General features: G+C 53.6%; 7 protein-coding genes across 7 annotated transcripts; 4 read left to right on the forward strand and 3 right to left on the reverse strand.

The window, feature by feature from the left end:
• Window positions 1–1,861: 1,861 nt before the first annotated feature.
• J4E86_011245 (uncharacterized protein) lies at window positions 1,862–3,534 on the reverse strand (the record flags this gene model as incomplete). Its single annotated transcript, XM_051451739.1, has 3 exons — window positions 1,862–2,064; window positions 2,115–2,940; window positions 2,980–3,534. The coding sequence occupies 3 exons, from the start codon at window positions 3,532–3,534 to the stop codon at window positions 1,862–1,864; spliced, it is 1,584 nt and encodes a 527-aa protein (XP_051297134.1).
• A 431-nt stretch (window positions 3,535–3,965) lies between these two features.
• On the forward strand, window positions 3,966–6,186 carry J4E86_011246 (uncharacterized protein; the record flags this gene model as incomplete). The annotated part of the gene is made up of 3 exons (XM_051451740.1): window positions 3,966–4,102; window positions 4,159–5,166; window positions 5,220–6,186. 3 exons carry the CDS (start codon window positions 3,966–3,968, stop codon window positions 6,184–6,186), a joined length of 2,112 nt encoding a protein of 703 aa, XP_051297135.1.
• A 1,422-nt stretch (window positions 6,187–7,608) lies between these two features.
• On the forward strand, window positions 7,609–8,825 carry J4E86_011247 (uncharacterized protein; the record flags this gene model as incomplete). The annotated part of the gene is made up of 2 exons (XM_051451741.1): window positions 7,609–8,194; window positions 8,248–8,825. 2 exons carry the CDS (start codon window positions 7,609–7,611, stop codon window positions 8,823–8,825), a joined length of 1,164 nt encoding a protein of 387 aa, XP_051297136.1.
• A 1,451-nt stretch (window positions 8,826–10,276) lies between these two features.
• J4E86_011248 (uncharacterized protein) lies at window positions 10,277–11,128 on the forward strand (the record flags this gene model as incomplete). Its single annotated transcript, XM_051451742.1, has 1 exon — window positions 10,277–11,128. One exon carries the CDS (start codon window positions 10,277–10,279, stop codon window positions 11,126–11,128), a length of 852 nt encoding a protein of 283 aa, XP_051297137.1.
• Window positions 11,129–13,193: 2,065 nt separating this feature from the next.
• Window positions 13,194–14,738, reverse strand: J4E86_011249 (uncharacterized protein; the record flags this gene model as incomplete). Its single annotated transcript, XM_051451743.1, has 1 exon — window positions 13,194–14,738. One exon carries the CDS (start codon window positions 14,736–14,738, stop codon window positions 13,194–13,196), a length of 1,545 nt encoding a protein of 514 aa, XP_051297138.1.
• Window positions 14,739–14,964: 226 nt separating this feature from the next.
• Window positions 14,965–16,141, forward strand: J4E86_011250 (uncharacterized protein; the record flags this gene model as incomplete). The annotated part of the gene is made up of 2 exons (XM_051451744.1): window positions 14,965–15,033; window positions 15,284–16,141. The coding sequence occupies 2 exons, from the start codon at window positions 14,965–14,967 to the stop codon at window positions 16,139–16,141; spliced, it is 927 nt and encodes a 308-aa protein (XP_051297139.1).
• Window positions 16,142–16,442: 301 nt separating this feature from the next.
• J4E86_011251 (uncharacterized protein) lies at window positions 16,443–19,800 on the reverse strand (the record flags this gene model as incomplete). Its single annotated transcript, XM_051451745.1, has 5 exons — window positions 16,443–16,715; window positions 16,783–16,948; window positions 17,006–17,091; window positions 17,146–19,697; window positions 19,767–19,800. The coding sequence occupies 5 exons, from the start codon at window positions 19,798–19,800 to the stop codon at window positions 16,443–16,445; spliced, it is 3,111 nt and encodes a 1,036-aa protein (XP_051297140.1).
• Window positions 19,801–19,960: the final 160 nt, after the last annotated feature.

The following is a 19,960-nucleotide window of genomic DNA, read 5'->3' on the forward strand; positions in this document are numbered from 1 at the left end:
AGGCGTTGGAGGGGACTTGACTGGGAAACTCCAGCTGATGTCGATAGATTTCAGGAAGCGAGGATAGTCTCAGGCTGGATTTCGCTCCATCGTTGCGAGCACAACGCCCTACTTATGTTCGTTTGTTCAGCCTGACCTGCAGGATGAGTATGTTAAGACTCAGTCCCATGGGGGTCGGATTTGCCGACCGCACATTCGTGACAGAGCAGGGGAAAGCGAATGTGAGGTTTACTCGAGCCTCTTGCGGCCATCAAGAGGCACTGTGCATGCATCTTTACCAATCAACGATGCTGGCCCCCCAATATCACATAGCATAGCGTGCTGATGGTGTGATGAAGAGACATCGCCGGAATTGTAACGATGATCAAAGCTCATGTTGACTTCGACGCCGTGGCTTTGGGGCCGAGTCATTATGCACAGGTGCCAAGTGCGTATTCTCGCCTGCGATGTGTATGCCATGAGCATCTGGAGTCCATTTGAAGTCGGTCCTTCTAGAGTACTTGAAGTGGTTGATGTGATCTGGCCGACAGCTTGTATAGTCCGAGAAGCTTCCTTAACAGGAATTCCGTCCATCTTTGACGAGTCTGAAGCCATTGGCGTTGGATGCTGCGGCGGGTCGGAATACCTCGATTTTCAGCCTTGCTGTGCGGTGCTTTCTGCGCCAAGGAAGAATTGCTGACACCGCCCCCATACAGGTCAGGAAGTAGAACTGAATAGAGCAAAGTGCTTCGTATCTATGCTACACCCAGCATCTAGCCTGACAGGGTACTCTAGCGTTTAGCATCATTCGCGGCAGACTAGCTTAAGCGGAGTAGGATTGCTAGCGATTGCGGCCTCAGCCTTGTGAGCCGCAACATGAACTCAGACCGATGTGCCGGGAATAGCTGACTAGTCAGATTATGTTCTTGGTGTTCCACAGTCAGCGCTAGCCCATCTATGGCAGGTACCAGGCTGAGGGAGCAACTGTCTCTAGGTAACATGGACGCATCCGGCGATGCTGAGAAGGTATACCATGACGCCACACGCAGTGAGCCGAATTTCCAAGCCGTTTTGATGAATGACTGCTGTTAGACACTTGTTCGGCATATGCAAGACCGGGCACTAGAAGTACGGCGACAAATCTGGTGGACTTCTGCTCCTCAAAATACCTTGGTGCAGGCGGCACGTGCTTTGTTACCACAAGAGTAACAAGCATAACCAACTTCGTCCTTGTCAAGCGATCAACGCCAGATTGATTTCAGTGCATCTAATCTGCATAGCTGGCATCTTGAAAGCGGGTCCTCGACCGACCGTGTGGCCCGTGGCTGCAGCGCCCGGAGCTACCAAGAACTATAAATATGTTTTCGTGATGAGAGAGGCAATAGGGCGCCATGCCCGGTGCCGGAGCTTTCTAGCATAATGAATGCGATGTCAAGTAGCGTATCACACGCAGATGACGCTGATGCTTGTGCCAACAGCCAGGATGAGGCTTTGGTGGCCTAGTCTCTCGATGTCGTATTGTTGATGAGAGGAGGGGTATGAAAGGATTGTGCGAAGTGGCTGTAAGAAGCGCTGGAAGTTTCATATCCGCACATCTCCGCAGACTTGAAATCGCTGAAGAGGCTGTCTTGAAGTCGCATAGTCATTAAGGAGCTGAGGATAGGGCCAAGGTGTATTGACAGATATGGAAGATGGCGACATTTGCGCAATCGACGTCTATACGCGCGACACTGGACCTCGACTCCAGGAGACCGACGGGTTGAAAATATCGTGATCGTGAGCCGGTTCACGTCGGGCCAGATGAGCATGTTTCAGGACCGGGAAACGAAGCTGACAAGAGTGTTAAGTATACCCCGGGGCCCCTCGTATACAAATTGCGGGTTCACCAGAAAGATAAGTGATCTCGATCATCCTGTAGTTCTTGCACCGTGTAGCGAGCAGGAGAAGTCGTAAAATCAACAAAGACACTTGTCTCGTTAGATTCATGGTAGGGCTGGTCAAATTCATCCCAGGGATCAGTGCTCAGGTACGTCCCGTTCATGACAAGTCCTAGACTGGCCAGCTTGGGCCATTTATTTCTGGTCCCTAGTAAACATTAGCACCGCTTGATGATCGCCTAACCAACGGCCACTTACCTCTGTCGTCTCTGATTGTCAACGTAATGTCAAACGTGATTGATGATGTCTCGTATTGCTCTTTGATCTGTACCAGCGACTGAAGTCGTTCTAGCAGATCAAATTCATCCTTTCCGCGTTGGTAGTATACCCAGGCGATGTGTACATCTTTCAGCGACGGTAATGTACCGTCCTTGTGCGCGGTGAGAACATCGAGAAGTTGTTGGCCGGCTTCGTCGTTTGGCTCACGGGGATAGTGGATGTGCAGTGATGTGATGCTTGGCGGGAAGAAAGCAGGCAGATTTCGAGCACTCAGAGTTTCCCCCGGATCTGAAACCAGAGACAAAGAGACCCTGACCGAGTCCAAGTTGGTGAATCCGTGGAGACTATCGAGCTGAGCCATGCCAGTGTTCTCTAACGAGAGCCGATGTTCCCTACACACTAACGATAAATTTTGAAGACTCTCGATGTGATTGTTCAGCGCAGAAACGAGACCCCCAAACCACTGATCGTCCGTGCTGGAACGCAGTGGGTGAAAGCATTCAAATCGCTCCAGACCTTTGCACGCAATTATCATATTTTTGACCGCGTTCTCAGAGATAACTGGTTTGAATAGCGAGAGCTTGGTGATAGGCGATGAGTGTACTGGCCACGACCAAGGGCTGTCGAAAATGGTCAAGCCGTCGTCGGCGTCGTATTCGAGAACGGCGTAATGTTCATTCTCAGGAATGTTGACATAGCCGCCCAACGCGACAAGAGTAAGCTCATCCAAGTTGGGAAGGAGTAACAACGGGAACGCATACCGCGCGGGCATGTCCGGTGAATTGGAGAATTCGAAATGCAAGATCTTGAGATTGTCAAAACGGTGAGTGTGAAGCCGACTTACGTCCATAGCCATACGACCTATGCCCTCGAGAAGGGTATTATTACACTCTTCATAGATCCCTTGGTAGAAACCGTCCAACCGTACCCATAGACGCTCTAAGTTCGGTGTCCGAAATGCCACGAGAGCGAAGTATAAGTCTTCGTACCCTAGCCAACGGCCCACGAGTGCTGAGGCGTCTTCCGTGCCTAGCCCAAAGGCTCTCAAGTCTCTTATAGTGTCATTCGTGTACTCATCGCGGACGCGCATACGGTTCTCGCCGTCCTCTCTCGGCCTAGCACGCATCTTCTGTCGAAGGGCTTTGATCTCGAAGGGAAGGCTTGGCTGCTCTTGGAGACGAGCAAAAAGTCTTTGAGACTGGGTCAGAACACCGTCATTTGGGAGTAGGTCTATCGATTCGTAGAGTAATGGTCTAGCAATCTGGTGCAGCTTCTTTGAGACGGAGCAAAGAGCCGCAAGGGCGTGCATTCGGCTGTAGTCTGCTGGTTCTGACCAGGTCTTTGGGCCTCTTAGTTGGTCAACAATGTGGATGAGCAATTCGTTAGGAATGTCGTCCATTGTGAAAACGATTCGAGACCCAATGGATGGTGTTGGCGATTTTGTCGACGGCAAGAGTGTTGGTGGGATGAACAATGGCGTTGACGGGTATTGGAGAAGGCACGACCGTGACGCGTCGGGGAGGAAACACCTCGGCGGGAATTTGCGCCAGCTAAGCGAGCGAAAAGAGGAATCGATACTCTAGTACGATGATAGAGCGAAAACGTCTGACAATGATGCTTGCTAAGCCGCGTCTGTTGCAGCCTCTTGGAAGGAGGCTCACGAGTGGGCGAATTGGCCTATGGCGCGCGGCAGTGAGGCGCGAACCTGCCACGACCGCAGATGAGACACGTGCAGCTACCCCACGCCCATGCTACTGGGCCCGCATCAGCCCCCCGCCGATGCCCTTGGAGCTCACCAGACGACTCTCAACCTCAACTACCACCAACGACATGACCGCCACTATAGACTCCGAGACGCTCAAGCAGTACTTGGCCGATAGCCCGCCCACTGTCGTGCCTCTGACCATCAAGCCTCACTTCGATGCGCTCAGCGACAAGGAGAAGCTCTACGCCCACCATCTCTCAGTGTAGGACATACATATGCCTCAGCAGTATATGATACAGTAACTGACACATACCACAGAGCCTGCTTCGCCGGAACACGCGTCGTCCTCCGCCAAGTCTCCCCCGAATCCGAGCACATTTACGACTTCATCGTCGCCCTCCACAAGCACGCCAAGGGCGACTATGCTTCCCTCGCCAAAGACACAGGTCTCTCACAAGAAGAGATTGACGCATACCTCGATTACTCAGCGCAGTTTCTAGGCAACCTAGGCAACTTCAAGTCGTTCGGAGACAGCAAGTTCGTACCCCGCCTCGATCCGCGCCAGCTGAAGGCACTCGCGACCGCCTCCAAAGACACATTGGCCATATACGAAAAGTTCAAGGACGCCATATATGCTGGCGACGATGTGGGAAAGCTGCATCTGGGCTACCCCGGTGCGGGACACATCTCAACCTACTACCCCGACAGCCCCGACATCACCAGCGAACAGATCTCCAGCGTGAGCGATTTCCTCGAAGGCAAAGGACTGCTTCCGGAGAACACAAGGATCAAGAAGGCTAAGGATGGATACGAGGTTCTTATTGCTTCAGCCTCGGATAACCCATCAGCAGAACAACGCGATCTGAAAGAAAGCGAGTGGACAATGGACGATGGCAGCAAGGTGAAGCTGGTCTTTGGTGACTACTCCAAGGAGATGGACACCATCGCGCACCACATTGAGCAGGCGAAGAAATACGCAGCCAATGACCACGAGATCAAGATGATGGAGGAATACTCCAAGAGCTTCAGGACAGGGTCACTCCAGGCCTTCAAGGAAAGCCAAAAGGCATGGGTCCAAGACAAGGGACCTCAGGTGGAATCGGACATCGGATTCATCGAGACATACCGCGACCCACACGGCATCCGTGGCGAGTGGGAAGGCTTCGTTGCCATGGTCAACAAGGAACGGACGCGAGCCTTTGGCAAGTTGGTCGAGACCGCGCCACAGTACATCCCTCTGCTACCGTGGGACAAGTCGTTCGAGAAGGACAAGTTCCTTAGCCCTGACTTCACCTCGCTCGAGGTGCTGACATTTGCGGGCAGTGGGTAAGTCAGAAAAACTTCCCACGTTGTTCTGTGACCTCATCTAACATCAACAGCATCCCTGCCGGAATCAACATCCCCAACTATGATGACATTCGGCAGAACTTCGGCTTCAAGAACGTATCGCTTGGCAACATCCTCTCTGCAAAGGCACCAAACGAGGCTGTTCCCTTCATAAAAGACAAAGACCTGGCCACGTACCAAAAGTACCGAGACCCTGCGTTCGAGGTCCAGGTCGGTCTCCACGAGCTGCTAGGCCATGGTTGTGGTAAGCTTCTCCAGGAGACGGAGCCAGGCGTCTTCAACTTCGACAAAGAGAACCCTCCAATCTCACCACTAAGCGGCCAGCCGATAAAGTCTTGGTACAAGCCAGGCCAGACTTGGGGATCAACATTCGGCACCATCGCTGCTTCCTACGAGGAGTGCCGTGCCGAATGCGTCGCCATGGCGCTCTCTTGCGAATTCCCCATCTTGCAACTGTTCGGTTTTGGTGACGGCAAGGCCGACATGAACAGTGAGGCCGGCGACGTTCTCTTCACAGCATACCTTCAGATGGCCCGCGCTGGTATCGCAGCTCTAGAGTTCTGGGATCCCAAGAGCAGGAAGTGGGGTCAAGCCCACATGCAAGCTCGCTTCTCCATCTTGCGCACATTCCTCAATGCCGGTGTCGAGTTCTGCCAGCTGGAATGGGAAAAGGACGATCTCTCCGACCTGACCATCCGCCTTGAGCGTGATCGTATTCTGGATCTAGGTCGCCCTGCCGTAAATGACTACCTCCAGAAGCTGCACATCTACAAGGCCACTGCAGACTACGCAGCTGGTAAGAGGATGTACGACGAGATCACCACTGTTGAGCCCTTCTACGAGAACATGGTCAGGCCGGCCGTGCTTAAGAAGAAGACACCCAGGAAGGTCTTCGTCCAGGCAAACACTGTCGAGAAGGACGGCAAGATCGACTTGGTTGAGTACGACGCGACCAACAAGGGCATGATCCAGAGCTGTGCGGACAGAGAGTATGTATAAATATGTCAGTCGAGCTGATTAAGGGCGTTTCCTCAAGTCTCATGACGATGACAGTCGTGGCTGGGCTTGATGCATAAGACCGGAGTATGAGTGGCTATGAGTACATGAAATACAAGTCATTTACGATGTTACAAAGACTAAATATATGAACAGTCGCAGTCAGACTTTCGATTACTCAACTCGTCGTACGAACAATCGGTAGCCATGTGGAAGTGGGTTACGGACATTTAAATCCACCTTGCAGTCTCCATCCATCGCGTCCTGTCATCTAAAACTCCGACGAGCTACGCGCGTGAATGTTCTTCCGACACTTGACAGGTGCGGATACCAGCTTCCGTGCATAATAGTCGCAAAGCAAGCGAATACGCCTGACATTGCTGCTCCCGGGGCAACCTTGGATCATTTGCAGCATCACATTCTTAAAGACGGTATTACTGTTCCGTGAATCAGACATGCACAGAGGGCATGGCCAGGATACTGGCAACTCAAACACCGACATGTCTAAGACCGGGCAAAACATTGCCGAGATGTGCTTGGTGTGCTTGTAGCGCCGGCATATGCTACGCTAGCGCAGGTCTACCAAAGTGCGGAGAGACGAAACGTGCTAGCCCAGGGTCTGCCATCCGCCCTACCCGTTCCGAAGAGAACGCCGAGGTCTGCATTATTCTTCCACCGCTCAAGCGCTATCTCTATATGAAGCCAGATCAACTGACCAGCGATTAGCTCGAGGCTGATCGCGAAAAGATGAGCGACTAGGTTACGACCTAACAGCAGTGTGGTGTAGTCATTCGGTCCGACGTGGATTACACGTTCATCGACTACACGTGCGAACACCTGGGCAGACACCGTCAACACCTAAGTCGCGCGATTAGGAACGTCCGGTAACAATGGTCCCACGTCTGTTTCCAAGAACAGGATTCATCAGGGCTCGAGCGCGACAGCCGAAATGATCCAACTTCCAGAAGCAGGGCAAACATGTTCACGGTCCCTAGCACAATGATAGCATACCGGCAACAGTACCTGAAGAGAACGAGATTGCAGGGATCTGGATAGCTGTCAAACTACTCACAGTCCCTGTGGCGTTCTTGACTGCGCGCCGCTGTCATTTGGAGCGTGCGTTAGCGCCATGAGCTGGTGCTTTACCATGCCCCTATCATCACCAAGCGCTGGTCCTTCCGCGCTGCTAATGGAGGAAATCAACACTAAGGCGCAGAAACTACTCTCCTCAACATCAGAGGTATCTCGATGCCGGCATGGTTGCCGAGGATTCTTCCAGAGGGGTACTCTTCTAGCTAGCATGGCAATTGCTTTTAAAGGGCAGATGTGCCACCGGTAAAGGACTATCTACAGTATCAAGCCACTCTTTCTACTTATTAAGCCTTGGTCTTGCTTCAGGAAAGCATCATTCATTCTTCTTTCACTATGAAGCTTTCTATTCTTGCGCTCGCAGGCGCGTACACAGCCAGCGCCGCCGTTCTTGGAGAGAGGCAATCATACGGAGTCAAAGGCACACCTGAGGGCTTCGGAAGAGGTACTACGGGAGGTGGCAATGCAGCCTGTGTTGTACCTTCCTCGGTAGCCCAGCTGAAGACCTGGCTCAGCGACAGCACTGCCCGCTGTATCGTACTCGACCGAGAGTTCAACTTCAAGGGTACTGAGGGAACTACAACAGCCACCGGCTGCCGTCCCGCATCCAACAAATGCCCTGGCAACGGAGGTCAAGACGCCATCAACTCTGCCAACTGGTGTGACAACGGAAACGCTGGAGCAGGCGCTACGTCTGTCCAGGTCAAGTACGACAATGCCGGTGTAACTGCCATCAACCTAGGCTCCAACAAGTCCCTCATCGGTGTTGGCAACAAGGGTGTCATCCGTGGCAAAGGTCTCCGCATCGCCAACGGAGCACAGAACATCATCATCCAAAACATTCACATCACCGAGCTCAACCCACAGTACATCTGGGGCGGCGACGCCATCACCCTCGACAAGTCGGACCTCGTCTGGATCGGTACGTCCACTCCCTCCCATCCTAACCCCTCCCACTTCTAACAACCCCTGCAGACCACGTCAAAATCTCCCTCATCGGCCGCCAAATGTTCGTAGCCGGCTACGGCGCCTCGGGCCGTGTAACAATCAGCAACACAGAATTCGACGGCAGCACCTCCTGGTCCGCTTCCTGCGACGGCCGCCACTACTGGAGCATCCTCCTCCTCGGCGGCAGCGATCTCATCACCATGAAGGGCAACTACATCCACCACACCTCTGGCCGCAGCCCGAAGGTCGGTGGACAGGGCAACACGCTGCTCCATGCGGTAAACAACTATTTCTATAGCAACACGGGTCATGCCTTTGATATTGAAGCGGGCGGTATGGTTGTTGCCGAGGGAAACGTGTTTCAGAATGTCAACACGCCGCTGCTTAACAATAAGGGGCAGTTGTTTTCTGCGCCTTCAACGGGCGCAAACGGTGTGTGCCAGACCTATCTTGGACACACTTGCCAACTTAACTCGTTTGGAAGCAGTGGAAGTTTCAGTGGTACCCAGACGGATTTCTTGGTTAACTTCCAGGGAAAGACTGTCGCTGGTGCTTCGGCGGCGAGCTCGAATGTTGCTAACACTGCTGGTGTTGGTAAGATCTAGAGTGGGTTGGAAGTGCGTGTAAGGCTTGAGGCCTTGGCGAGTTGAAAGGCCACACATTTATCTTCTCTGTATCTATTTTACCTTTACCAACATGTACATACAATCTACAATGCAACGACCAGTTGCATCCCCATCGAACCCTCCATACTCACTCCCCTCCAAAAACCTCTCTAAAAGCCTCCAAATTCCTCATCCCCGCCGGGCCTTTAGCATAAACCGCAAAATCCACACTCTCAAACCACCCCTCAAACTCTTCCTCCCCCAACACGCCCTTCATCTCCTTTGCCACAGCCCTAGGCGGACACCCATAAGCCCCACAACCCATCGCCCCAAGTACCAACCTCCCTACACCCTCCCCCGCCGCCATCCTTAACACCAACCTAACCTTCTCCCGTACCTCCTCAACAACACTCTCCTCCTTAAACACCACCTCCCCCTCCCCCTCCGTCACAACAGCAGGAAACCGCGGCCCCGCAACCGTCATAACAGCAACCACAAACCTTTGATCCGCAGGTAACTCAACAAGCCCATTATCAAGCGTATCCCTAAACACGACGACATCGGGCGACACAACACCAGCCACACACCCCGGCCCCGTATTAGCCCACGGATACCATTCCGGTTTCAACGTCGCATACAACGTGGATGAATAACACAGGGCTTCTTCCTGCGTGGAAGATAGTGTGAAGCGCCAGCCGCCGCCGGGTTCGGCGTCGGAGGCTAGGTTCAAGATGCCGGGTTTGGAGGTGCTGGGGAGGGAGCGCGCGAGGGCGAAGGCGTCGCTGTTGTGGATTTTGACTGGAGGTAGTGCGGGGTGGGATGGGTATGTGGGGAGTGTTTTTGATAGAGGAGGGAGTTGGGTGGGGATGAAGTAGCTGTTTAGGGAGCCGTTAAGGGTGGAGGATGCGATGGAGGACGAGCGGGTTATTGTGTCTTCGCAGATGCGGCGGCGGGTTGCTAGGTCGAGCATTTTGGGGGGTTTGGTGGAGGTGTTTTCCATGCTCATTGTTTTTGGTGTTTTCTTGATGGAGTTTTGAGATGGATTAGATCAATCCTGCGAGTTGAGTAGGCAGCAGTTCTGGGACTTGTGGCGGTGCAATGTGGCGCAGTTACGGGTCAGGCAGTTGCGACTGTTGACAGAACCTTCCCTCCAACCTTCCATCGGGCCTTTCCCCAGGACACATCTACGAGGAAAATGAGCGAGGCAGGTGCGCTGTGCAGATGCCTGCTAATATCAGCCAAATGCTGCTCACCGGTAGATGGAAATTGCGCCGCCACTTTGAACCAACTTGACAACGTCCCACAGCCACCACGGCTATGACCATATAACTCTGCTGCAACCTGCTCATACATTTCGAGCTCTTCACCATTAGCCCAAAACATATATCTAGGTATCGTTCAACACGAGCAGTGGCTTACGCCCTAATCCCTCCAACCCGACTTCCTCCAAAATGGAAACACAACACAAGTCCAGCACCCACCCCTTCCTCACCCTCTTCCCCCGCGAAATCCGCGACGAGATCTACACCCACCTCCTCACCTCCCTGCCCCCAAAACTCCAATACGCCCAACCTAGCGACCCATCCCCTCTACCGCCTCTCAGCTCCCGCCTCCCACCCTACCTACGCCTAAACCGTCAAATCAACCAAGAAGCTTCTGAGGTGTATCTGCGCCACACCACCATCGCCGTCAACGACGTGATCAACCTGGAACTGTGGATGGTCGGTATGCCGTCCAGCGCATGGAGCTGCATCCAGCATCTCGAGATAGGGACTGTGCGGGAGACTGCGCATGTACCCCGGTTGAGTCCTGCTTGGTACCGCGCTGGAAGTGTTGTTGATGTTGTGAAGAGATGTCCCGGGCTGAAAAGTCTTACTACTGGTGTCCCGGGGAGTATGTTTTTGAAGAAGCAGATGACGGATGAGGAGTCGCAGGGCGAGAAGACGTCGCGTTTGGTTAATGAAGCGACGTTTGGGGATATGGCGGACCTTGCGAATGTATTGGGTTCTACGGGTCTCGAGAAGTTGGATTTGGTGTGCGTTGATGGTAATGAGTATTACTACGCCGATCTCAAGGGACACGACAGCGATATCAAGCCAAATTTTAGTCCGACTTGGACTGGTTTGATTGACGCTGCTCAGAATTGGGCTGAGGATTTTGTGGAGAAGAGCAGGGAGAGGGGGAGAGTTGTTGATGTACGGGTTAAGATTGTTCCGAACTTGGGAAGGAACTGGAGGTATGAGATGGGGTTCTATCCAGAGGGGCGTGTCACGTCCTTTCAGTATCACTGCTGGTTTGGGTAGGAGTTTGGGGTTGGCTTAGCTAGATATCGCGTTTGAGTGTGAGGTCAAGGAATGATGATGTAGTAGAATGCGACAAGTAGTTCATTCTGGTGCTGCTCCGTATATACCAGTAAAATGACCGTCCATATGTTCCGTTCCATCCACTTGTGCTCTCCAGAGTACGTTTGAGAGACTTCCCATCGCAATGATTCTCCGAGTGGTTGCAACCACTCTACCCACGCCAGCAAGTGGCGGACCTAGCTTTTTGATAGAGCCCTCCTCCAGGAGAAGGCAGCCCTTCAACCCCACCAATGAGGCCTTTGCAGTTATTGTCCCTATCACACGTTCTGTCAGTAACCAGCTCCAAGAACCTTGATCTCACATTGCCCACAATACAATAGAGAACCCAGCCGCGTAGTATAGTGCACAGCACGATAATAACTTACCGGAAAAATCGGCATCTATAGCCTGCAAATACTGTGCAGGTACTGGCCTGTCCAGGAAAGTTTGGCGAAAAACCACCGTTGGCTATCAGGGGGGCTCTATGACTTAGATGATCGGGTATACCGCCTGGTTCATAGTAGATGTAGCCGGCGTCGGAAGCACGGGGGACCAGATGCGTGGCCTCTGTTTCGGCCGTTGGAAGGCCGCTCGCTAGAAATGGGAGAGCAGCGAGGGAGAGGAGGGCAGCGAGATGCATGGCTGGTCGTTTTGCGGATAGCTTGGTAGTGAGAAGTGGTGTAGAGTAAGATGGATTGATCGGAGTGTTCGATGATACTATGTGTGACGACAGAGAATAGGCAGTTTATATAGACAGCGAGATAGTTCGTGAGAAGATCTCAGCGATGGATGCACGGTGAGAGATGGTGATACTACCATGTGTGATTCCGGCGCAGTCTGGCTCGTCTGATGTGCACCAACGTACAGGCACGCCCTTACTTTTGTTGGATCTGGCGAATTCGTAGAATCATTTTATCCTACTATTGTTCTTGTAATTAAGATGGGAATAAGAGCGAAAGATTCCTGAAAACACTGGGAGGTGCACAGTGGGTAAAACGGTCTTCGCATAGGCCTTTTGTGTATTTACCCACAGCAGCACGCCACAGACCAACAACAAATTCTACTCAAGAGTTGGTAGATCTAGAAACTTACCCATATATGTCTGGTATCTGTCGTTCCTAACAGCACTCCGTGTTTATCGTGGATGAAGCATGAACAGCTGAGCTGAATGATGGTACCATGGAGCTATGATGAGAACAAATGGGAATAAACGCAATCTTAACCTACAGTACAGGACAGCTCGTCCAAGGTTGTAACTGTAAGAACGTCCAACTCATTGCTTAATTGTAATAACCAATACTTATGCAAGACATGTATTTTTCAATACTGTGCACAAACGTACTTAGGAAATACACAAGCATTGCAATAACTAGCGTGTTGCTTAGCTACGCCGTACCTGCGTTTAAACCCAAGCACATTCAACGAACAATAGTAAGAAAACCCAGCGAGCAACCGCCATTAGCGGACGACTTCCACATGGGGATCGCGCTTGCACTCCTTACTCCGGCTATACCCCGAGGTCTTCTAGACCTTGACGGGGTAGCGGGTTTGTGTGTGGACCGACAGACTGGCACCCAGTAGTACTCGTGTGGCGGCGAGAGAGTAGATACAAGCACATCCTCAATACTGCGAAGATCTTGCGAGGCCTGAAAGACGAGCCTAGATTGTAGAACAGTGATGACGAGAATCGGGGTTTGGATAGGGTGGCGTCGGTCGTCTGGATAAAGGAAGCGAGGAGCGAGGAGATTTCCGTCATGTAGTTGTGTGGCGTGGTCTGTGAACATGTGATATGCCCAGGCATACTGGAACACGATCAAGAAGTTGCTATTCTTGACACATGGTTAGCCTTCGTACTTTAGACCTGCTGCTGAAGCTCCTCGGACGTCTGAAGATCGTGTCTCTCTGCTCATGGACCTTTGCAGCCCATGCGCCATTTTCGCGTCGGAGGCAGGTAGACGAATATCATTACCAACACTTCCTGAACCTCATGAACCTCCGACGTCTCAGCATCTCCGAGAGCAACATCTCAGCCCAGCCCCAAGATATCCAAACTCCCCCACTCTCTCACCACGGGCCTAGTACCTCCGCCCCTCCTCGCCCCCTCTTCCATGTCACCTCCCAACCCAACCCTCCCACAAGCCGCAACCGCCAAACTCCCCGAAGCATGAACAAGACTCCCTACAACAGGCGCCTTCCCATCCCCAACCTCAACCACCTCATCAGCCTGTACAGCCCCCTCCCTCCTATACGGATCCCTCCAAGCCCTCACTTTCCCATCCGTCCCACCTGCCCAAACCTCATGCGAAACACCCTCAACATCATACGGGCTCTGTCCCGCATTCCACACATCAAACCCCAGTTTCTGACGAGTGAGCGCTTGTCTACCAGCACAGTATCCCAGCGCGAGCGAGAAGTTGCGGACGTCGTAGATGAGAAGGACGTCTGAACTGCGTTCCGCGACGTAGAGGTATTTGCCGCAGGGGCTCCACTTGAGGGATGTGACGCCATCGCCCATGACACTTTGGAGGTTTTCGTTGCGGAATTTGATGCCATTGACCGTGCCTGGGAGTGAGAAATGTGTCACCTCTGTGCCGCCGATGGGATCGTAGATGCCGATATAGCGGGTGCGGGAGCCGGCTGCTAGAATGCCATCGTGTGATGTGTGGGAGGGGGGTGAGAGGGACAAAGCGGTTATTTGGCCTTTGAAGCCGCGGCCTCCACCCTTGAGCTTATTGCGTTTGGCGGGTATGGTGCGGATTGTGTGGATTGGCTTATCGGTTTCGAGGAGGTCGAATATTGAGATTTCGTCTTTTGAGCCGGCGAAGAAATGGGTGGCGGTGGTGGAGTAGGCGAGACTGAGAGGTGCAATGACGGCTTCAGTCAGGTTGTTGATGAGTTTGTAGGATGCCAGAGGGGTGGATATGTCCACCGGTCCTGAGGTCTGATCATATTCGCTGTGTTTTCGCGAGGTAGGCCATAATGCATTATGCAGACTGATGTAGGCATCTCTCCGGCTGATGAGCACAGTCGTACTGCTGGCATCTTGTAAGTTGAAGAGCGGGTTGACAGCAAAAGCCCATATAGGATCGGCAGAGCGAAGAGACGCGTAGGGCGTGAGAGGCTGAGGGATGTTCTGTGTCAGAATTTCGTTCGAGATGGGATATGCAGAGAATTGACGGCTGTAATCCGACGTGAAAACGCAACTTCCATCCGGTGAAAGCTGGGCTTCTTGTATGCAACTCGTGTACGGTTTGGCATCCAACTCGTGATCTGAGCTGATAGACTCGCTGCCATCTTCTGATTCTGATTCCGATTTGGAAGATGAAAGCGATGATCTTCGAGAGGATTGGCCGTCCGAAGCGTCTTTGTTGTTCTTGCCTTCCGGTTCGTCTTCCGTGTGCTGTGGCACATGATCGCTGCTAGCCATCATCCTCTCCGCCTCGCCCACCTCATTTGACTCAGCACGACCCCGATCTTCATCCCTTCCCTCCTCTCGTTCCTTCTCTTGCGCGTCGCATCTCGAAATCCTTGTGCTAGCCAGGCATCTCACTTTCATAGCCGAAGCAGACATTCTTTCAACGCGCCATCTTCTTTCCGCGAATACCACGTTCGACACGAAAAATAAGGCACGGTGTCGTTAGTAACTCGTGTATTAGGAAAACATTAAGATGAGCAAGGTAAACGCCTAGTCAGGACGAAAGAAGTAGACAGTCCACTAGCTTGCGCACAGACCCTCCGTTCTTCCAACGCAATGTCTCAATCATCATCGTCATAGCCCGCCGAATTACTTTCCCACCATGCTCGACTCCTCACGCGCACAACCACCACAAGCATGGGTTGAGTCGCCATACTTGCGGTCGCTTATAGTAAGTAACCAGATCTTTCAGCTGTCAGAAGATTGCCTCCCAATTGCTCTCGCTCTGCCGATATCGGGTTAAGGCGCATCATCTACAGCTTTTATTGCCATGGCGAAGCTACTGGGCCAGATGCCGTCGAGATTTCATACGATACTGGCAATAGATGTTCATTTCTACATCCCCTCGATCATCTACATTCACCAATCCACCCACCCAAACACACAAACAAACAAATCCACACAACTAACACCCGCCCCAGGCCGGCGGCCTAGCAGGCACAACAGTAGACCTATCCCTCTACCCCCTCGACACCTTAAAAACGCGTCTCCAATCCGCCTCCGGCTTCGCAGCCAGCGGCGGCTTCAACGGCATCTACCGGGGCGTCGGCAGCGCAATCGTCGGATCCGCGCCCGGCGCCGCCCTCTTCTTCATAACCTACGACACGATAAAACGCACCTTCGCCCAGAGCCAAAGCCTAGCTACAACCACCGTGCGGTATAACGCAGAAGGGAAACCGTATAAAGAGGATGCGAGGGACAGCGGGACAGAGGCACTCGTGCATATGGCAGCCGCGAGTGCGGGGGAGGTAGCAGCATGTGCCGTCCGCGTCCCAACAGAAGTAATAAAACAACGCGCCCAAGCATCCCAACACCCCTCTTCCCTCTCCGCGCTCACCTTCATCCTCCGGCAGCGCCACACCCACGGTCTCGCACACGTCTGGATGGAACTCTACCGGGGGTGGTCAATAACCATAATCCGCGAAGTCCCCTTTACCGTAATCCAATTTCCGCTTTGGGAGGCGCTGAAAAAGTGGCGGATGAGCCGGACAGGGCGGAGCGAGGTAACGGGTCTGGAGGGGGGTTTGCTGGGGAGTGTGGCTGGGGCTGTGGCGGCGGGTGTGACGACGCCGTTGGATGTGCTCAAGACGAGGATGATGCTTGCGAGGGAGAAACAGCCTATGATGCAGATGTTGGGGACGATTATGAGGGAGAGTGGGCCGAGGGCGTTTTTCGCGGGGATGGGGCCGAGGGTGGGCTGGATTAGTGTTGGGGGAGCGATTTTCTTGGGGAGTTATCAGTGGGCGAGTAATGCGTTGGGGGGTGTGGTTGAGGAGTGAGGCGTGAATGGCATGGTTGATCATGCTGATGTTTTTGTAGGAAAGTGTGGAGGAGGGAACAACAATAATGAGAGTATAGGATTAAGTTCATCCTACTCAGCCGCATGAGGCCGAGGCCACGGACTCATGGAAGAGTCTACTGGCAAGCGGGTATGCTATATACACTATTCCAACCCTCTGGTCTTTATCCAAAGAACAATACCACTGTCTCCAACTGAGCTGCCACACAGCCAGCCAAGCCTGCCCCCTTGCATATCCAATCCAACCACACTATACCATACGAACCCAAACCAAACACAACCTACGGTCCAAAAACCGCAGCATCCTTAGTACTCCTATCCGCCTCGCTGCTCTGCTTGCCCTCACTCGCATTGCTACTCCCAGGCTGTGAGTTCAACCCCGCACCGACCTTCAATCCATGCATAGGACCAGGAGGCGCACCAGACTGCGGTCCAGGGTAAGGCGCATGTCTGATTTCCTTGCGGCCATTGGCCTTGTAAAGGAGGAGGACGTCGCCGCCGCCACGCCAGATGTGCGCGCGTATACTGGCTAGTGTCATAGTTGGCGGGATTAACTGTTAATACAAAAATTAGCACAATTCCCTCCACCAACGTTATATAACAAGTAAACGTAAAACTCACCTGATTATTACAATACAACTCCAAATACTCATCCGGCTTAAGCACGCCACCACTCTCCGCCGACTTCTCGAGATCCTCCTTGGTGGGCGCAGGTTCAATGCGCTCAGCCACATAACCCAGTATCTTGCGTGCGCGCAACATTCTATTTGCGTTGAGGCGGTTGTTACTGAGAGTCGCGTTAGCGCTGGCGGCGGTTTCGAAGGGGAGGGCAAAGGGAATGTACCCGTCGGATGAGATGGAGGGGAGCGTGTTGTTAAACGGTTCCAGTACGAAGGATACTTTGACGATGTCTTTGGGCGGGAGTTGGTTCTGTGGGAGATCATTAGTAAAGAGGGGGCGTTTTGAATGTATGGGGTGACGAACTCGTAGTAGGACTTCTGCTAGCCACATTGGTGCGGCTTTTTCGATGAGGTCGGCTTGGGTTCCTAGGGTTCCGACTTTGCCCTCGAACAGGTCGGCTACACCACCGGAGTCGGGGCGGTCCTCCTGAATCAGAATGGTGGTCATAGCAGGTGGTTTGAGTACAGGCGTTTCGTTAGGCAGACTAGGTGCAATCTGTGTGTCCAACTTGGTCGCGCCGGCCGCAAGCTGTTCCTCGTAACCCTGCCGTATCCGTTGAAGAGCGCCGAAGAAATTATCTTCGATGGTCTTTTCATCCGTCTTGTTGGAGTGTGCATCGCTGTCCTCGGCCTTTTCGTCAACGGCAGGTTTGGCTGGCTCCGGGGCAGCTGTGCCAGTGCTGAACTTCTTCATGCTAAAGCCCATGTTAAACTTCTTACCAAACATGCCTTTGCCCTTCTTAGCTGGCGTGTCGGCCTCGGTAGGTGATTGGACAGTTTCCTCTTTTGAGTCCGCAGAGCCGTCTTTCGAAGCCTCGGTAGCTTTTCCACTCCCGTTGCCGTTAGCAGCAGAGGCAGAACCGAAGTAGTCACCGCCTTCTTGAGTCGAGCTCCGTTGGGTTTGCGTCTTCTCTAGCTGTGCGCCCTCTTCTTTGGTTGGAGTCAAGGGGTTGGTGGTAGAGTTGCGTCCTGCACTCATAGGTGCTGCCATTGGCGTGGCTAGACCAATAGCCAGACCCGGTGTATGTGGTAGACGCATTCCGTCAGCTCTGATAGTCGAGCCTGAAGCAGGCCCTGAAGTTGCATCTGTCCATCCGTTGATATTCATATTCGGTAGCTCGATGTTTGTTGGTCGACCCGGCTGTGGTTGCTCTTCCTTCTGTTTGAGCAGCTCTGCGCGCAGGACCTCATCGCGCTTGATTTCCTCGTCGATGAGATTGGAGAAAAGGTATCGTAATATCCATTTGCCAAGGTTTATGCGATGGTCTTCCCGGAAGTCAATCTGCTCTTCCAGCTCCAGCTCGTCTGCATATGTCTCGGCATCGAAGCAGTAGTTCTCTTCGAGCATACACGTCAAGGTCCCTATCCTTGTATCGACAGCGCACCAGTGGGCGACGGTGTCCACGGTGTTAACTTCTGGCACGACGTCCTCCATGTGCTTCTTGCCGTATGACTTGATCGGTGCGCATTGCAGTAGATCCCATAGAACCACCTCGCCCGCAGTGTCGAGAGTGAGGACTCTTCGCCGATCGTTGAGCAGATGATGCTTGATGAGACCGTTCTGGCCTTCGATTGTAAAGTCTGGTAGTGCCCGGACAGTCCCCACAGCACTGTGTTCGGGAGCCGCTAGTACTTCGGAGGGTTTGCGCGTGCTGGCTAGAGTTGAGGTGTCGGCGTCTTTGGTCGCAAGCGCTTGCGGGAATGGCGCGGTGTTGGACATGCGCAGTAGGGACTTGAGCGGTATCTTGGACGTTTCGTTCTTCGGAGGGCTGCCAGCGGGAGGCGAAGGAATGCGCGATCGCATAGTCGACACGCTGTTCCTATGCCACTTGTAGGATTCTGGAAGCTCGACCTCGGCCGCGGTTTCGACATCGTTCCACCGGTTGATGCTCGAGCTGGAGGTCGCAGTCCAGATATAGTCGCCAGCTGCGACAACCTTGTTCACACCCTCGTGCTCCTGACACACTGCTAGCGAGAGACCTTCGTCCATCTCGGCGCAGTTGCGCACATCACTTTTGGCGACTATGCCGGAGCGGTCTGAGGAGTAGAAGACGTCTAGTTCGGGCGAGTCGGAGTGCAGAGACCAGACGCTGTCGTTGTGCATGGTGAGAGTGTACATGCAGCGACCTGCCGTCATGGACCAGACCTTGACCGTCTGATCGGACGAGCCCGTCAGGATCATGTCGCCGTCCTGCGCCAGGAGGATATCGCGCACATTGTCCGTGTGTCCGACAAACTTGGTGATGCGCTTGCCCGACCTCGCGTCCCACACGCGGACGATGCTCTCCGGCCCGCCACTAGCGATGAGGTTGGGTGTTGCTGCCAGGGCGTATACAGAGCCCTTGGCGGTGTTCTCATCCTCGCCGACAGCAATCTCCAGCTTCTTGCCCGCGCCATTGAGGTCCCACAGGCTGATCTTGCGGTCGAGGCCGCCCGAAGCTACCCAGTTCTCGTTGCCGCCCGGCGATGCGACGCGCTTGACGTAGTCGGTGTGCAGGCCAATCGTCTGCGGGGGCAGCTTGTCGGTGGCAGCGGGTCGCCATACCTTGACGGTGATGTCGGAGGAGGCGGAGACGAGGGCGTCGTTGTTCTGGGCGAGGACGATGTCGTTGATCCAGTGGGTGTGGGCCTGGACCTGGTTGCGGAACTGCGTGGGCGGGGGCTTGGAGTCGGCCGTGTTGGAGTCGGCAAACGGGTCGTCGTCGTCTTGGGCGGAGTGGTCGAGGTCGAGATGCAGGTCCCAGGCGCAGATTACGCCATCACGGCCGCCCGAGTAGAGGATCGAGTTCTGGGGGTCGACGGCCAAGCCATTGACTCCCAGCCTGTGGCCGCCCGCCGAGTTGGCCAGTGGCAGCACTGCGCGCCCAGGTCAGCTCCAGCTCCAGCTCAGCTTGTCGCAACGGCGCATGCAGAGCCGACACTTACCGTACGAGATACGCTTCCGCGCGTTGCGTCCCATGCCCCAGAATTAGCCCTGCGCGGACATGCGGGCGGTGAATAAGTGTGTTAGTAGATACACCTGCTACGGGGCTATGTTGTGATGTTATGGGGTTGAGGGCGGCTTGGTAGGAGGATTCCAGGCGGGCTCATGTCCCCTGCCCAGTGCATCATAGTCGACC

Source organism: Alternaria arbusti (assembly GCF_024043155.1).
Source record: "Alternaria arbusti strain BMP 1465 chromosome Unknown scaffold_31, whole genome shotgun sequence".
NCBI lineage: Eukaryota > Fungi > Ascomycota > Dothideomycetes > Pleosporales > Pleosporaceae > Alternaria > Alternaria arbusti.